At 42.4% G+C, this 17,435-nt stretch overlaps 1 protein-coding gene across 6 annotated transcripts in view; it reads left to right on the top strand.

Moving 5' to 3' along the window:
• LOC113490317 (A-kinase anchor protein 2-like) overlaps positions 1-17,435 on the top strand; it is a 266,283-nt gene that overhangs the window by 108,804 nt on the left and 140,044 nt on the right. For 4 of the 6 annotated variants that reach the window (XM_026866693.1, XM_026866692.1, XM_026866695.1 and 1 more), the window contains 2 exons: positions 7,017-7,118; positions 11,861-12,565. The exons of 1 other annotated variant lie outside the window; for it this stretch is intronic. In XM_026866693.1, the coding sequence (XP_026722494.1) occupies positions 7,017-7,118; positions 11,861-12,565 (807 nt within the window). The remainder of the gene's footprint in view (positions 1-7,016; positions 7,119-11,860; positions 12,566-17,435) is intronic. One more of the 6 variants, XM_026866696.1, reaches the window with a different exon arrangement.

Below are 17,435 nucleotides of genomic sequence, written 5' to 3'. Positions count from 1 at the left end.
TTCATTGGGTTCAAGAGGAGCCTCACTGCTCTCCAGGTTTTGCCTAGTTTCAATGAATTCCCCCCTCACAGACTGAGCCAGAAGCAAGGACAGCTCGTGATTTCTGAAGGGTAACAGAAAACTGCAAAACTATGCCGAAGAGAATAGAGTGCCTGAGGAATAAATGTGCAAGCAGAGGGAGCAGGGAGTAAAGGTGTTAACTGGTACCTCTCCTTTTCCAGACCACTTGCTCTATATATCTTGTTCCTTCCTCTCATCAGCTGCTCTCTGTGGGCTGAGGCAGGCCCTGGTCATCCTCTAAGCAGTACCATACTCTGCACCTCTAGGGATGACCAAGGCTGCAAGCTGTCCTGTTAGCCCTGCCACTGGGGGCACTATGGGACCATACATCTTCACATGGTGAAAGGCCAGCAGGTCCTCTGTTTTCTTTCTGACAACAGTCTGTGAGGGTTACTGATCAGAGGAGGAAAACACATAGATAGCTAACTGTGAGCACTTTGGTACCATAGATTTTTCTTTCCTTCAAAAACCTGTAGGACTTGCTTTGTTGTAGCAGATCAGTCATCTGTCTGGCAACTGTCTATAACACACTGCAGGGGAAAATGGTAGGAGCCATTAGGTAATATGGGAAGGCTGTGTGAAACACATACACAAACCAACACTGACCTGTTGGGGTAATTTCTTCAACTGATGTAATATCATGTTCAAGTCCATAAATCTCACCTTAGTTTGCTCTCTGTCCATCCTTCCCTTTATTCTAAATGTGATGACAGTACAGAAAGTGATTTATCTCACCATTGTGTCCCTGTGCGTGTTTTTGTGCCGTATATGTGGTGGTGACGGAGGTTTTGAGTGTGCAGAAAGCCCAGAGGGGTCTAGATGAAGGCTGCAAGGGGGGGAGAAGTGGTGGTGAGCGCCAGTGGCTTGAAGTGATGCAGGCACAAAAAACGTAAATCCCACATTTTCCAGTATACAGACACACTTGTCTTCATAGATTACCAGACAAGAGAAAGCAGAGCAGAAATGCTAAGGCTCAGGGCTGTGGTCCTGTCACCTGCAGTCATGCTTCTGCCAGCAACTTGGTGGCTTGTCACTGACAAGTTCTCCATTAAACTAGGACTGAGATGATGCTAGGAATGACATAACTTGTTACTGCTCACAGCCGCCGTCAGAACCCGGCATGCTGTAGTGCTATGCTGCATGCTTTGTGAACAGCTGGGAAGGAGAGCGAGCTCTTACTCTGTATGTGTATGTTTATGGCTCAATGTATATATAAAATATAAGCCACATTAAGATCTGATGTAACTCCCTTGTCTGCTGAATTTGCCTCAGGGGTAAATTTGTCCTTTACAGTCTTTGGTCATGTGTATGAAAACTACATGTTGTTACTTCAGGCAACATATAGAAGCCACTATTGCAGTAACTACAGATTGCACAGACCTCTGTTTGTATTTGGTATGTATTAGCATATATTTGGCAAAGATGTGGCTTTGGAAACCTGGCCTGGACTGTATAGTTCCCAGCACATGGCTTAGACACTTTTCAAGTTTTCTCTCCTCTGATCCTAAACATCTGTACAGCCCAACAGCAAAACAGACAAGCATGCCCTCAGAGGAGTCAAGTACAGATCTTTGTAGAGCACTTTCCATGTGTCCTTGTAAAACCTCATCAGCAATTGTTTTTCAGTTGTAGGGTTTTAAGTAACTTCTTAATTTGATCTGCATCTATGGCTGCCACAATTACAGCACCTCTGGCCACCTGAGCAAAAACCATTGATCACCACCTGTTGAGTGCAGCCTGTCACCCAATTTCCCATTCATCTCACAGATCACTCATCCAATCTGTATCTTGCCAGTTTGTCCGGGAGAAGGCTGTGGGAAACAGTGTCAAAAGCTTTGCTGAAGTCCAAGTAAACAACATCCACTGCTCTCCCCAGGTCAACAGAAGGTGTTATTTTGTTGTAGAAGGCGATCAGGTTAGTCTGTCATGATTTTCCCTGGTAAATCCATGCTGGCCTTTCTCAATCACCTGATTCATTTGGCTTGTAATAGTTTCTAGGGAGGACTCATTCCATCACTTTCCCAGGCAATGAAGTAGGACCAATGGGCTTCTAGTTTCCTGGGTCCTCTTTTGGTCCCTTCCTGTAGATGGGTATGACATTTTCCTTCTTCTAGTCACCAGGGACATCCTGATCTTCATGACTTTCAAATATTATGGACAGTCTCCTTGCAACAATGTCAGCCACTTCTCTTAATACTTTGAGGTTGATTCCGATCGGACCCATGGATTTATGCGAGTTGATTTCTTGTGAGAGGCCACAGACCAGCCCTTCCTCCACTACTGGTGGGTCAGCACATGAGTTGTCATAGCTACTTGATCTTGTGATCTGGGGTCCTGCTACACCAGTAAGGACAGAGGCAGAGAAGGTATTGAGAACATTTGCCTTGTTAGCATTGTTAGTGACTAGTTCCATGCCCTATTCAGTAATGGGCCCATGTCTTCCCTGTGCTTCTGCTTACTGTTCACAAATCTGAAGAACCCTTTCTCATTGTACTTGACATCTTTGGCCAATTTCAGTTCTAGCTAAGCCTTAGCCTTCCTGACTGCATCCCTGCATGCCCTAGCAAGGTTCTTGTAGTCCTCAATTGCAATTTGGCTGCCTTTCCGTAGCCAGTATGCTTCCTTTTTTTGCTTTTAATTACACTTAAATGCTCATTGCTAAGACATGGTGGTCTTTTGTTCATCCTTCTTCCTTTCTTTTTGTAGAGGATGGACTGTTCTTGTGCTTTCAGGAGACTATTCTTGAATAACTTCCAGCACTCAGAAGCTCCTTTGCCCTCCATGGATGCTTCTCATAGAATCCCTCACAGCTGGGCTCTGAGCATGTTAAAGTTGGCTCTTCTAAAATTGAGGGTCTTCATCCTACTACTGGTCTTCGGTGTGCTCAGCAGGATCTTAAACTCCACAATGTTTTGGTCACTGTATCCAAGGCTACCATTGGTAATTATGTTGTCAAATAAATCTTCTCAGTTTGTGAGCAGTAAATCTACCAATGTGCTACTCCTAGTCAACATGTCCAGCATCTATAGCAGTCCTTACTGCATTCCAGGATGGATGGCTTGTGCATGAATTTTATTTACTTTTTCAAACAAATGTCTGGTTAAGTGAAGCTACTCATGAGGACCAGGTTCTGTTGGCCAGAGACTTCCCTGAGCAGCAAAAGTAAGGTTTTGTTGGCTTCATCATCCTGATTGGGAGGTCAGTAACAGATACCTAATATGAGGTCTCCTTTGGTGATGATCCCTCTGATCTTGATCGAAAGGCATTCATTCAGTAGAACTGTCATGGTCTCTAGACATCTCCTCTATAAAATTTCTCTATCACATAAAGTGCAACTCCACCTCCTTCTCTTCCTGTCTTTCTGAAAGTGTTTGTAGCCATCCATTGTGGTTTTCCCATTATGTGAGTTTTCCCAACAAGTTTCTGTGATTCCTATAACATATCTCAGACTGGGCACAGAACTCTAGTTCCTCCTGCTTGTTGCCCAGATTACATACATTGGCATACATGCACTTGAGGTGGCTGAACTTACGGTTTTTGCCTTTGGAAAGGGTTGGGAAGCATTCATTGCTGCTCTGGTAGGTACACCCATCCACACTGTTGCTTATGTATATGCAAGTATCAGCTGTGGAACCTACATGACAAGTTCATTAGTTTAAAGCATGATTCACTAAGTCAGAGCCAGACTTGTAGCAAAGCTTCCTGCTTAAACCTCCATTCATGGTCTTACAAACACAGCGAGGGGGTCATAATCTCTGTTCCCTCTGATATAGCTCTGTGGAGCCCCAGAGGGCTTTGCAGGTGGAACAGCCCTGCCCCGAGAACCAGTATTTGCAGAAGACCTACCACTAATTTTAGTAGTAGTCAGACTTTTTAAAGATAATCCAGCCCTTGGAAAATGAGCTCATCTGACATTTGTCCACAAGCCTCTTCATGGAAGCTATTCTAAGCAGTTCTGAAGGTTTAATTTTGTGTAAGTACCCTTGAAGGATTATCTTGCCCCACATATTTTCTCAAGCACTTGTCTGATAATATGGAAGAGTGCCATAGTCCTGAAACACAGTACATTGTAAGTAAGTAGTACAAAAAGCCAGAAGACATGCTTTATGGCATCCTTAGATATTAATAACTCATCAAAGGTTGAAATTAAGGTACTGAATGAAGTCAGTTCAAATGCTTTAATTTATGTTCTGTCTTACTTCTCAGGCAAACAAAATGCTAATTTCCATCTCTTCCGCTCCTTGTAAAATTGATCTCTTATACCACTTATAAAGGTGCTAAATGAAACAGACCTTGTTGCCATTGGGATAAAGAGAAATGCGCATGTTCATTTTGTTTGGAGGGGCACAAGATAGGAACTAGTGGAATGAACCAAACCCCATCCTCTTCTAGTCAAATACCCCTTTCTGACACGTGACAGCAGCACTCGCTTCAGAAGAAAGAACACAATAATCACAACCCCTGTAACCCCCACCCTGGCTCTCCCTCCTGAAGACAATAATAAGAGATTGTCAGGAGCCCTGAAGCTAATTTTTTAATAATTTATTCTAAGTAACATACAGAGAAGTTTCTAAACTGAGTTGATATTAGTAACACCTAACATTTACCTAGGTATTGTCTCCTAATACAGGAGGCAAAAACCCCCACCTTACTAAGGTCCACAGACATGTACACCATCAAAGTGAGAATTTCATCATCAAGCCGTACAATCTTGCTTACTGCTAGACATCAGTGGTGCTGTCTGCCAAGTGGGCAGCTCAGTTCCCTGTCCAGGCACTTGGGAAAAACAAACACTTGCAAAGGATTTTGCCTTCTGCACTGCCTAGGGAGGAGAACGGAACCCTAACTGTGCCTTTTTATTCCATGAACTGCAAAATAAGTAAGGATGATTAGTTAAGCAGCACAAGTCTGCACCGATTACATCCACATGGGGACAGATAGGTCTGTCACTCAAGTCACTGGATGAACATATACTGAAAGTACTGTTCCAGCAGTATACTCTACAGGTTGAATAGTTACTAGATTTCTGCCATTTCCAGAACACAAAGTGCCTTCTTGTTCTGGTCCAGAAACACAGTCCCCATTTCTTTCTTCTGCGAAATTACTTCCGTTTTCAATAATAGCCTGCTCATTTGCTGGTGATATTTCCCAGAATAACAACACCAAGCATTGTACCAATTTCTCATCAGAGTCAAGAAACCCTACAAAAGAAAGTAGCTGTTGCTGGCCATTGCTCAGTCAGCTGTGTCCTAAACAGTTACTTCTCCTAGGCTCTACTGCTGAAAATAAAAAAAACTTTGGGAAAACAGTATGCATTGAAAATATAAAAGCCCATTTGCCAAGACTGCCATTTGTCCACTGCAGTATGAAATAAAACAGTATTTCCCTGGCTGAGTGTTTTTTCAAATTCATCTGTTGCAAACTTATACTAACTTCTTGGCTTTCTGGTATGAATTTGCACTGTGCCTCTGTGCCATCCTCCTCTGACGCAGGAAGGGAGAAGTGGACCTCCTTACATGCACCTACAGTGCTCCATGGGGACTGTGATTACTGTCTTCCTGCACCCAGCAGCACTGGTGGCCACTGCAGGCTGCTAAGATGGTAAAACCATTTCACCAGTACCGACCCCAGTATTCCTGCCAAAGGAGCAGAATGTGTAATTAGAGGTGGCACATCATGTCTTTGCTGAGGATGCCGCCAGGTGTAGGGGTTTACCTGGGAGATGGGTGTTAGTCCATAGAGAATGTGATGAAAGTATCTCCTTTCACCTGATGCAGTCAAGCAACCTACAACAGGACATTTCATTTTCTCTCTCCACTCACCAGTTCACTTTTACGGTCTGCACTGGTCTTCTTATTTCACCGGCTTATAACATCAAGAGGCACCAAGAAAGGCAGATTCTGCCTCCTACCCTGACACATGAACCAGGCCATACCAAGGGATCAGCAACTTAAATTATACATTGTACCAGCAAAGTACCCTTGGAGGAAGAATGCTCTGTTTCACACCAGATAGGATCGTATGTTTGAACAGAAATTTAACCAGTTCCATGCAAAACTGAAAACATTTCCAGTTGATAGAAGAGAAAGTGTTTGGTGGTGTTTTTTTTTTTTTCTTTTTCATTTTGGTTTGGTGCCTGAACTGTAAGTCAGTTATTTGCACTCTCTCCTCTGAGCTCTGCTTTCTCAGCCACTGAATCCTAGCAGAACAATATATGCTATCTAGTTATATTTAGCTCAGCCACAAAACATCTCCTGGTAAATATTTGTAAATTTCTTCAATGTGTCTTCTAAAGAACATATTTAGTTTATACTAAATAACCATAAACTCAAATGTAAAACAAATCAGTCCTTTAAGACAGCTTTCTGCTAGTTCATGGTTTGTTAATGAGTGATGGCACTGCAGAACTGGCAGGTGCTTAATACCTACTGAAAGTCGCAATGGGCACCCTATCAGTATCTATATGTGATTTCATTAACTAAATTTCAGCTTTAAGAACAAAAGCCAAATGCCAGTTCAATAATACCGGAAACAACCAGTGCAAAAGAGCTGGCCTTTCATCCCATTCAGTCAACACTAGCATTTTTAGGCTTTTATATCGCTGTTTGAAATGTCATGTATTCTGGGTATCACGTTAGGTTTGTTCCTTACCTTCTCCTCTCTTCCCCCCATTTTAAAGGTCACGGACTTGATAAATCCAGAACCTCCTGACAAATAATTTTATGTGTTCAACTGACATAAGGTTTGAGTCATCTGGACCCATTCCCTCCTGCCTCAGCTAGTCTTTTGAACACCAATCACACGACAGTGACTTTGCACTTTGTTTGCTTTGATCCAATTATCTAGTACAAATCTCCAGTGACCATTGTCAGGGCTGACAACACTCTGCTGTCTAAGCAATGAAGCCACTGGGGCTCATAACACAAATCTAACTGTTTCCTGTTCTCTGACACCAGATGCAGTAAATTACATTTACTCCCAGATCCCTGAACTCCCAACCCTCTATTCACGAACAGCAGAGCCAGTTCCTGAGTGGGACGGAGCAAGCAGAGTAGCTGGTAAGTCTCAAGGAGCAAAGTATTATAATACCAGTCCAGTAGCCATGAACTTTTTTTGTTATATTACCTTAACAGGTCTGGTGTCCTGATATCATTTAAATGCCAGGAAATGCTGCTTGATTTGTATTTTGTAAATAAGCCAAGGGTTTTTGAGCCACAGTCAATATTCTCAAAACAATGCAGTTGAACTACATACAACTGGCATAGGAAACATGTCCAATTTTTTTACATAGAAACATTCAGTTCTTTCCATCTCTGATGATACAAATACAGGGTGTCTAGGCCAAGGTTTTGTCTCCTCTGTCAAACCCATGCAACTCCCATTAAGATGAATGAGACAGACAGGCACACAAGATTGCATACGTGCTTCAAATGTTTATGTCATTCTATACTTATTTGTATGCCATTCTTTCTTCTCAGGGCAAAGGTGGGAAGAATTATGGTATGTTTTGTGGTTGGAGTCATACAGAGAATTTTCTAACATTTTTCAGATTGAGTATGTGTCTTAAACTTAACAACATGATTGTGTAAAGCTGTATGTTTTTCTTATTTTCAAGACTCTTCTTTTCTAAACAATGTATTCCCTCTCAAGACCAAAGTGCTGGTGGCTACTTAAGCGGTGTCCTAAGGAGTGGGAATGAAAGGTGGCTCACTTGAAGAACGGGTTGACAATCATAGCAAAGCACTGTCTGCACTTAAGACACTACACAGCTATGGGATATGTCATTTTGTTCAGAAGTCCTGTTGCAAACCATTCCAAAAGCTTCCCTTCCACTAGTGCTTACCCCAATCTGTCTTAAAAGCAATGTGCGTTTTGTGCCATTTTGTCAATACTGAGAAAACAATAATTTATTTCATTCTTTGGATGACCTTCAAGTCTTCTTCATGTAGTCCTTGGTAAAAGTGTCATGTGTGTGCAATAGCTTAAAGGCACCAGAATATGTGTTCAAAAGTAGACTGTAAGCATCCATCTTAAAACAAGCTCAAAGTCTGTTAAGATTTTATTTTTTTAAAGAACAGCCTCTGAATCCACATAACAGGCAGAAGCCAGACTCTTTCATCTGCACGTTGGAATCTTCTTGTCATAACACACTGCATCATGTTACACTGTAATTAAAACTTGTGCAGAAAACTTGCACTTGTGAATACAGATTGGCATCTTCAAGTACTGCTTTCAGTTTCAACTCTGTTGTCAGATAGTTTTGTATTCTATTAACAGAGCACATCTTGCAGTAAATAAGCTCTGGTTAAATAAAGACATTTTAGAAATCAACATTAGTTCATTTTTCAGCTACTTTGACAAGCTGAGCTGCTAGGTTTTCCTGCAGAGAACAAACATTATGCACACCGGTAGATAAGCCAGGTTCTCCCTGGCTTCTCACTTCTCCCATGGCAATGCATTTCACTAGTGAACAGCTTGCTAAGAAACTTGCATATGTTTACACATTCACCTGCACAAGCAGCTTTAATGTGACCCCTGGGGCAGGTGGTAAATCGCATGTTATGCCAATATCTAAAACACTTCTGCTGAAATCATCGTAGAAAATGGAAAGAAAATGTTGACGGGGCAAATGCTTAATTATATCAGCCAAACAAAGTACACAAGAACTACACGTGTTAACTTTCTAGATCCATTTAGTCAGTAGGACAGAGTCTTCCAAGTGGTGCCAGAGCTTGTTGTCCAGAGTATCCCTAATAAGTAAGACGTTACTTATCAGTACTCCATATCATAGATAAATAGATTTATCTCACAACTCTTCTTAAATATGGCCAGGTCCATGTGATTTAACTATCAGATTTTCCCTATCTGCTTCTGAATTCAGGCCCACTATACAAGCATTCTTTCAGTGCACACTACTGAATGACATTTGTTCATGAGAACAGGGAAGGCGTGGCAGATTACATCCTCTTCTGCATTAAAAATACATGCAGTAATGTGGCACTCAGCTATTTCACAGAAAAATCAGCAGTTTTTACTCAAAAGTCATGCTCCAAATAATATTTTTATTTCTCAAAGAAGAGAAGCAGTACAAGAGCTCCAGAGGAGCTTAAGATGCTGCTTCTCACCAAGAAGGTACCAGATGGCCAGTCAGTGGGCAGGTCTGTAGTGCTCAGGACAGATCAGGAACTTCTGCCCATCAGAGGTTATTTACTGGATGTGCTCTTGTTCCATCATAGTTCACCTTTGCTTCAGTTCAGCTCTCTGCCACTCAAAAATCTGCCAGGATGTCAGTTTTACCATCTTCATGATAGGCTAGCCAACCTCTATTTTTACCTCTGTAATGTTGGAAGTTATCGAGCAATACCTGCCTGAGCAGCCCTGGTGAGGTCAAGTGATGTTCAGAGCCCACTCAACCAATAAATAGAATTCCTGTTCCTTTCTTCCTCCCCATCACCCTCACCCAAGAAACTGCACCTAGAAGGGAACAAATTCCAGACTGTTAGTGGTGGCACCTCTATCTTTGTTTCATTACCCCTATAAATTGGATTAAAGGCTTCAGGGCAGAGGTACTTGCCTGAGAATTGAAGGGCACTTAACAGCTCCTGGGCTGGAACAGTCCCAAGCAAGTGATCCATGCCAGCTGCTCTCTGAGCTGAGCCGTGGTGCAGTCTGCCACAGCTTGTCAGAGCAACCTGCTTCAGAGCTTAATTGCTACCAGCCCTGGAGCAACAGTGTTCTTCCTTACTTCCAGCTTAAATCTCCCCTGTTTCTGTCCATGCCAGCTGCCCCTCAGTCTCCTGCTGCACACCTCAGAGCAAAGCCCAACTCTCACCCCCACAACCTCCTCCTGACTGCTCGGGCTGCTGTAGGATGACCAGGCATGAAAACTCCAGCATGGAGAGGGAGATCAGAAAACTGACATCCCTACTTTGTTGTGAAAATGGGCATCCTGTGCTCAGGGTCATGACAGCTATAGACACAGTTAGTCCATAAACCTTTCAAAGTAGTGGTAAAACACAGTCCTTAAAGATATTCCCCTAGCTTGCAAATAGCTAAGGAGAGATCGCTGCTTCTGTAGTCCATTCCAGCCTCACTCAAATGTAGCAATGCTCCTTCACCTATCAGACCCTCCGTCCTCTGGCTCCATGCAGTGGCTTGTGTGGTGTTGCTCTTGACCTAACCAGCCCTATCAGGGCTGACTGAGGTCTGAGCACACAGCATGTAGATGGCCAAACCCACCATGTGTCTGGACTGCCTACCAGACTGCACTCCCAGGGGACAGAGGAGATCACCTCACTAGGGCTGGCATGCACCCACTCAGCAACATGAATTTTCTGTCTAGAGCAATAGGGGGGGTCACGATGCACATCATGATAAACTTCCTATTGCTGATTAAATACTTTGCTTTGAGGATACAGAAAAAATTTTTTGACTGTGCATGAATAATAAGACTGAAGGAATATGTTAAAGCAAGGGTAGTTTTTTATATTCGTGATTTTTAAATACGAGCATACCAAGCTACATTGGTTCTTGGGCCAAGGATATTCTGTACTCACTTAAAAATAAGTCATCAAAAAAAGCCAGCATGTCAGTTTGTGGTGTCCCCAGGTAAAACAAATCACAATTACGCTATTGAGATTCACTGGTGGAAATGGTCACCATAAGTTTCATGAACACTTGTCACTGCCTGTGGTAATTCCTAATTAAATGTCTGTGGATGTCTGTCCAACTGCCAAAATGTCTTCATCTGCATACAAGGAATAAACAGATGAGCACTTCTGGAAAATCTGTGAGACCTTTGCACATTTTTCTTTGAAAAGCTGTCTAGTGAGATGCCATCCTATCTCAAAATGGGTATTAAAGCAGTGTAGACTGCCTGTCTATTCCTCCTGTGTGTTCTCTACAATTGTCATCTTGTCACTGCGTCCTTCTTAAATGCTAGAAAGCTTCTTTGCTATTCTAAAGCAGCATCCCTGACATGCATGTTTTTACGTCTTGTTTCATGATGCTTTGAGAATCAGTTCGTTATTACTTTTTTCTTCAACTTTGTCAATGGTGCTTAGGGCCTAATTCAGATAAACGAGGGAGCACTTCTTGGCCATTTTGTACATTCTCTTAACCTACAAGCAGAGGTCACTGTCGATGCCTTGGTGTGGAAGATGAGAGACCTGCCCTGCCACACATCTGCAGGAGAAATAATCCCATTCCTGTGCAATTTTGTTTTTCCACCTGTAGAACAGGGGTAAACTATGTTTCTTCACCTCTAAAATGTTTCAAATGCTACCCACGGAAGACATAAGCAAGAACAAGCATTGATAATAGAACAGTCTGGGTGTTAACTTGCAGCAAAGAAAACTAGTTACTATCTAACTGGCAGTTAGATGGCAGAGGAGGAAAAGAGAGGAGAGAGCTTCCTGGAAATTAGTTTATCTCTGAATTTTGAGGCAAGTTCAGAACAGAAAGGTTGAGGGCAACCTGCATGCTGTCACCTCCCTTTGTCTAAATTATACCTAATGCAAGTGCTCCTGGCACTCCTAATTGATCAGACAGCACCACACGGTGTGAGATGGAAGACTAGGTTTGCCACAGGTATGCCTAGCTCCCAGCTGCATAAAAAAGCTGTAGTGTAATAACTATCTCTGTCCACAGCATTTTGTCCCACCGCTAACGTAAAATGCTTGGCTCTTTAGATGCAGGAGGTAGGAAAAGGGCACCGTAGTTTTCTTTGTCTGTTTGGCAATTAACCATTCACTGGCTTTTTTTGTTGTAACATGCACTTCCTCTCTTGTTTTCATTCAAGCTTTGTGCACCATGGAAATTAATGTGGAGAAAGACAAACAGACAGGAGAGACCAAGATTGTCTCTGCTTCACCTATTGGCCCAGATGAGGCCCATCAAAGAGGATTCAAAGTCTATGATGATGGTACCAAGGTAGTCTATGAGGTTCACTCTGGTGGCACAGTGGTAGAAAATGGAGTACGTAAATTAAGCTCAAAGGACGTAGATGAACTTATGCAAAAAGCTGGACAATCAAGTGTAAAAGGAGGGTATGAAAAAATGACTGTGTCAGACAGAAATGCGGTAGCCGATGGAAACCTTAGCCATATGAAGGAGCAAATGCTCTTCAAGGAGGCAAAGCTGGAAATGGTACACAAACCCAGCAAAGGACATGCAGTGAACCCTCAGCCCCAAGACAAACCCTGCGGTGGCGAAGCCCCGGAGGCCAGCACAGATCAGCCAGTGACAATGATATTTATGGGCTACCAGAACATCGATGATGAAGAGGAAACAAAGAAAGTGCTGGGCTATGATGAGACCATCAAGGCAGAGCTGGTCCTGATCGATGAAGATGACGAGAAGTCGTTGCGGGAGAAGACAGTGACAGATGTCTCCACCATGGATGGGAACGCCGCTGAGCTGGTCTCTGGCAGGCCCCTGTCGGACACGACAGAGCCCTCCTCTCCTGAGGGGAAGGAAGAGAGCCTGCCCTTGGAAGCTGCCCCAGGTACACAAAAGAAAAAGCGCTGTCAATGCTGTATTGTCATGTGAACACCTCCTCCTTCCCTGCTCCGGGCAGCTCCTGCTCCATCACTTACCTAGACCTCACTGTACTTCTAACTGCAATACTGTGAACTGGAAGTGAATGCCTCCATTGCCTTGCAGTTGGGTTGCTTTGCTTTCTAGTTCTTCAGGAAGAGGAACACATGATTATTTTCCCATCAGATGTACTATTTGGGGTTTGGGGAGGGGTTGGGAGGTTTTTTGCTTCTTTTTTGTTGTTTTTTTTTCTTTAATATTGCAGAGTGAGCGATAAATGGGAAATGGAACAAATGTTTTCATATTTATTTGATTTATATATATAATATATATATAACGAAAACACTTTTTACATTTTTCTTTGGATATCTGGCAGGCTTGATCAGATTTCTAGGATTTTGTGGGAGTCTGAGTTTCACAGCAGCCAGATATGAGAGCCTTAAAAACACATTGCTTCTCTTTTTTAAGAAAAATCACATTTAAACATTATTTTATAGATCCTATTTTTTATTTCTTGAAGAAAGGCTTCGATCATTTTAGTGTTTTAATTTGCTAAAACTCAGACAAGTCTTTCCCAAAAAGTTTGCATAGTTTTGTTTTATAGTGACTTTCCAGTTTAGTTTGTGGTGTCAGAAAAAACCATCAGCCGTTCCTGCTTATTGGTGATACCAAAAGTGGACCTTAATTATTCTTTCTAGAAAATGTATGAATGATGATTTTGCCTTATATAAATCTTCCAGATTACAGTATTGTATGTGTACTTCATCTCCCCAAATTGCAGTTGAAATTAACTTGACATGAAAAAGATGCAGCTGTCAGACCAACTGAAATGGAGTCACTGACCTAATTATTTGCCTTTCAATAACTCTGCCAATGTTTATACATGAAGTTTTCCTGCTGAAATCCAGTATTTAAGAGATATTGCTTTCTATTTCCTTATAATATAAATGAACTTGTCTCACAGTCTGACCCTGTTCCCACTGGACTCAGTGATGAAATTCTCAGTGCTGGGAATGAGGGCAGGGCCAGAGTTTTATTTTATAATTCTTAGAGAAGTGTAATTTCTCATAGAGTGTACCTCCAGTGCACCTACGTAATGACAGGTGATGGGTCTGATTCTGCCTGCTTACCAAGGTAAAACTCCTGTGGAGGCCCACTGGAGTTTTGTCAGAGCAGCTGTTTCAGGAGAAGATCCTATAGCCACAAGGCTAACATTTTGAAAAACTGCTGGTGATTTCGGATGCTTCATTTTCTGATGTGGGACACTTCAAAGAGGCCTGATTTCCAGTAATTTTTTCTTCATATGAACTCTGAAAATCAGGCCTGTTAAAAACAACTCAAGGTGAAAATGTAAAAAGGCGGAGGCATCCAAAATCAGTAGATATTTCTTTGTTTCATGGTCATTCGATTCTTCTAACTACAGTGAAAAAGCAGCTAGCTTTTTCATGGTGAGATATTATGAGCCTGATTCTTGTCTCACACTGGTTTTGCTTAAGTGTGGATTCACTCACTCTAGTGGAGTTATTCTGGATTTATAACTACAGAAGTGAGATTAAAAATCAGGACTTATATTTTCTGATAGTGTTAAATTGAAGTGTCTTTGAAACTATCAGACTTTAAAAATCAATGTCAGCAAATGAAAAAGAGAAGGAAGGAAGGAAGGAAGGAAGGAAGGAAGGAAGGAAAAGAAAGACAGAAAGGGAAAGAAAGGAAAGAAAGAAAGAAAGAAAGAAAGAAAGAAAGAAAGAAAGAAAGAAAGAAAGAAAGAAAGAAAGAAAGAAAGAAAGAAAGAAAGGAAGGGAGGGAAAAAAGAAAGAGAAAGAAAACAACAAAAAGCCTCTTTCCAGTCTGAGGTGGTTCCTATGATATTTCTGTTCTTTCTTGGATGGTGTTTTTACTGCATTAATTGTTAGTTCAGAGCATCCAATTAAACAGAGTTCTTGCTCTGTACTCTTTTCTTTCTGTGCCAGTAAAAAAGACACTTGTTCATGGTGGTGATAATATGAGGCACACTAAAAACATACACACAAAAAAATGCAAAATGTAGTTCTGTATGGAGCTGGTCAGTGTAACTTCTCACCACTGCCCAGGTGACAAGTCAGAAAAACAGTAAAAGCAAGCGAGAGTAGGAAAAGACAGCCACATCTATAATGACTTCTGCAGAAATTTTGCTGGCCTCCATATGTGCTGCAGTGGCCAGATTTAATAGACTTTCACATGCTCCCTCCATCTCCCCCTGGGGCCTTTTGAATGGGAGAAGGACCAAACTCACCCACAGAAGCTCTGCACATCATCGCTTGACTCAGGCTTAGGTGGCTAAGTTTTATCAAAGAGAGGAACAGCCACAGAGCCCTGCATTGCAACAGTAGGTCTGGTGGCTGTTTGTCAGAAACTAGCAACCTGTGTTTTGGGGTTTTTGTTGTTTGGTTGTGTGTTCGGGTTTTTTTCCCAGAAATGCTAAGCATTTACAACCCTCAACATTCTTAAAATAAGACCCTGAGTTTTCACCCCCAGGGTGGCCTGGCGAGGCTGTCCCTAGGCGCGTTTAGGACCCCAAAGCACTGCAATGCAAAGGGTGAAGCCCTTTCCACCTCACCCCTACCCTGTGAGCATTGCGGGAGCCAGGCGCGCTTTGCAATAGTTCTCTCACTCTGGGGCCTGTTCACCTCACCAGTAACAGTCAAAAACAAATCTCCCAGCCGTCTCCTCCTGGCCTAGTCGGTCATGTCATTGCTCACCACCCTTTCCTCTGTGATGCCGCCTTCATGGTCACCCTGGCATCCCAGTGTCTTCCCAGCCCAGTCTTTCCCTCCGTTGCTCCTCTCCCCTATGGACGTTTTTTCCCAAAGCTTTCTGCCTGGGAAATTTGGGATGTCATCTTTACCTAACCCACTCTGTCCATGCATCTCTTCAGCCGCATGCTCCCCTGTCAGATGACCTTCTGGTTCAGCACAGACTCAGCATCTTGGGGATGACTCCCTTAGCTGCCAGCTTTGGGAGATGCTTGCTGAGGCTGGGACCAGAACGTGTCTGAGACCACTACACCATCTGAGTCACAGCATGGTAGGGAGATGGTGGCACCCAAGAGTCCAGAAGTGGCCCTTTAGTGGTTAGAAGTAGAGCACAAGCCTTAAACCTTAAACCTGCCAAATACCTACTGCTCAGTACTTGTAGCTAACATTGAGTGCCTAGGAAGGCCAGTGTTTTTTATGTGTTCGTATGAACTCCATGACTAATGGGCCCTGATAGATCCAGAAAAGCTAAAGGTTTGTCTGCATAGGGTTTGTCTTTACAGGTCAAAAGCAGTTTCACATCTGAGGTCAGGAAATATACAAAATGGGAGCAAATCAGTCTGAACTCAGAGGGCCTTAGCTACGTTGGCTGAAACACACTTACTCCAATCATCCTCCTCCACAAGGGCAGCAGCCATGCCTGGATATCAGCTTGTCCCTTCTAGCCATTAGTCTGCAGCCATGTTACAGGGGAATTCAGATACTTAGGCTGATGGATGTACACTGGTTTTCCAGGGCTGCTTTGGTTTTCCAAGGGATCGGTTTTCCCCTTACCCTCAGATAGGAAGCTGCCTTTAGAAGTTCATGCACAATCAGGTGCGAAGGATATGGTCCACTCTATGGTCAAGCAGAGAGAAATTTTTGTAAGGATCATTATGGGATGGGTTTTTTGTATTGTTTTAAGCATACTCCCTGTCTGTTTAACTTATGCCATCACATGTACATTTTCAATTTCAGCATGAGGGGATACAAAAAAGTAGAGTCAGAAACTGGTTCAGTGATAGCATTTTGCCACAACAAACTGCTCGCCTTAACTTTTGTAAGAAAAACAAAACAAAAAAAAGACCTCCTTTCAGTGTATCTTTTCCTAGACTGGGAAAAAGTAACCTATGAAACTTTTTTATATTTTGTATTTTCTAAGTTTCTATGAACCCACTTTCCATGTCGTCCCTTGTTTGAATTCAGGGACTGTTTCTTTTGAAAACCACTGCATTTTACTTCCATTCTTTCTTTTTTTTAACAGAAGAAAAATACAAATCAAAAACCACAGCATTATGATTAGTGGCTAGGCAATCTCTTTCAATTACAAGAATATCAATACAGAAAGAAAAGAATTACAGGGTTGTTTTCTTTTTTTAATTTCCCATGGCTGATGTACTGTATGGTATATGTTTACAGAACTCCTCTGGTCTGCCTTTGTGATGTTATCTAAATGAATGACAAAGTAGGTATGATGTGTCATTTGACAGTTTGCCTTAGCACTCTTGGGTTTCCTTCTTTTTGTCTCTTTCCTTATTTTTTTCCAAAAAGTGCAGGCTGTATTCCAAAGCTGTATAAACACAACATTATCTTTCAATCCCCAGCAAGAGAAGTGTGCCCAAGCCCTTCTCCATGAGGCGTACCTTTACCAGTGCAATAGAAGACCTCAGCCCTGCAAACAAAAATGCATATGCCTGATTTTCTGTCTGTAGAGCTATTTCAGTCGGTAGGACTACTCACAGAAGAAATGTGTGTAGGTGTCTGCAAGATCAGGGCATGAGTGCTTAACACAGGGTGTAGTTTGGGTGTTATTTCTGTACCTGTACCAATTTTATGCACTGCTGAGTTTGCCCAGGGTGGTGTAATCCTAGAGGCTAACTCTGAGCATTGCTACTTCTGCTGAGAAAAACACAAACCAAAATGGTGCTTAGCATCCAGTAGGATCAGGTCCCAAGTCAGCATTGCTACCACGGCAGTGGGATCCATGAGCAGTGGGACTTTCCTGACAGCTAATTTATTAGTACCCTGCCATTGTACCTAAGTTCACTACTGATTCTTCAGGCCTAA

Source organism: Athene cunicularia, assembly GCF_003259725.1.
Source record: "Athene cunicularia isolate RWA chromosome Z unlocalized genomic scaffold, athCun1 chrZ_part3, whole genome shotgun sequence".
NCBI lineage: Eukaryota > Metazoa > Chordata > Aves > Strigiformes > Strigidae > Athene > Athene cunicularia.
The sequence above is the reverse complement of the archived record's forward strand: the minus strand, read 5'-3'. Positions and strand labels throughout refer to the sequence as shown.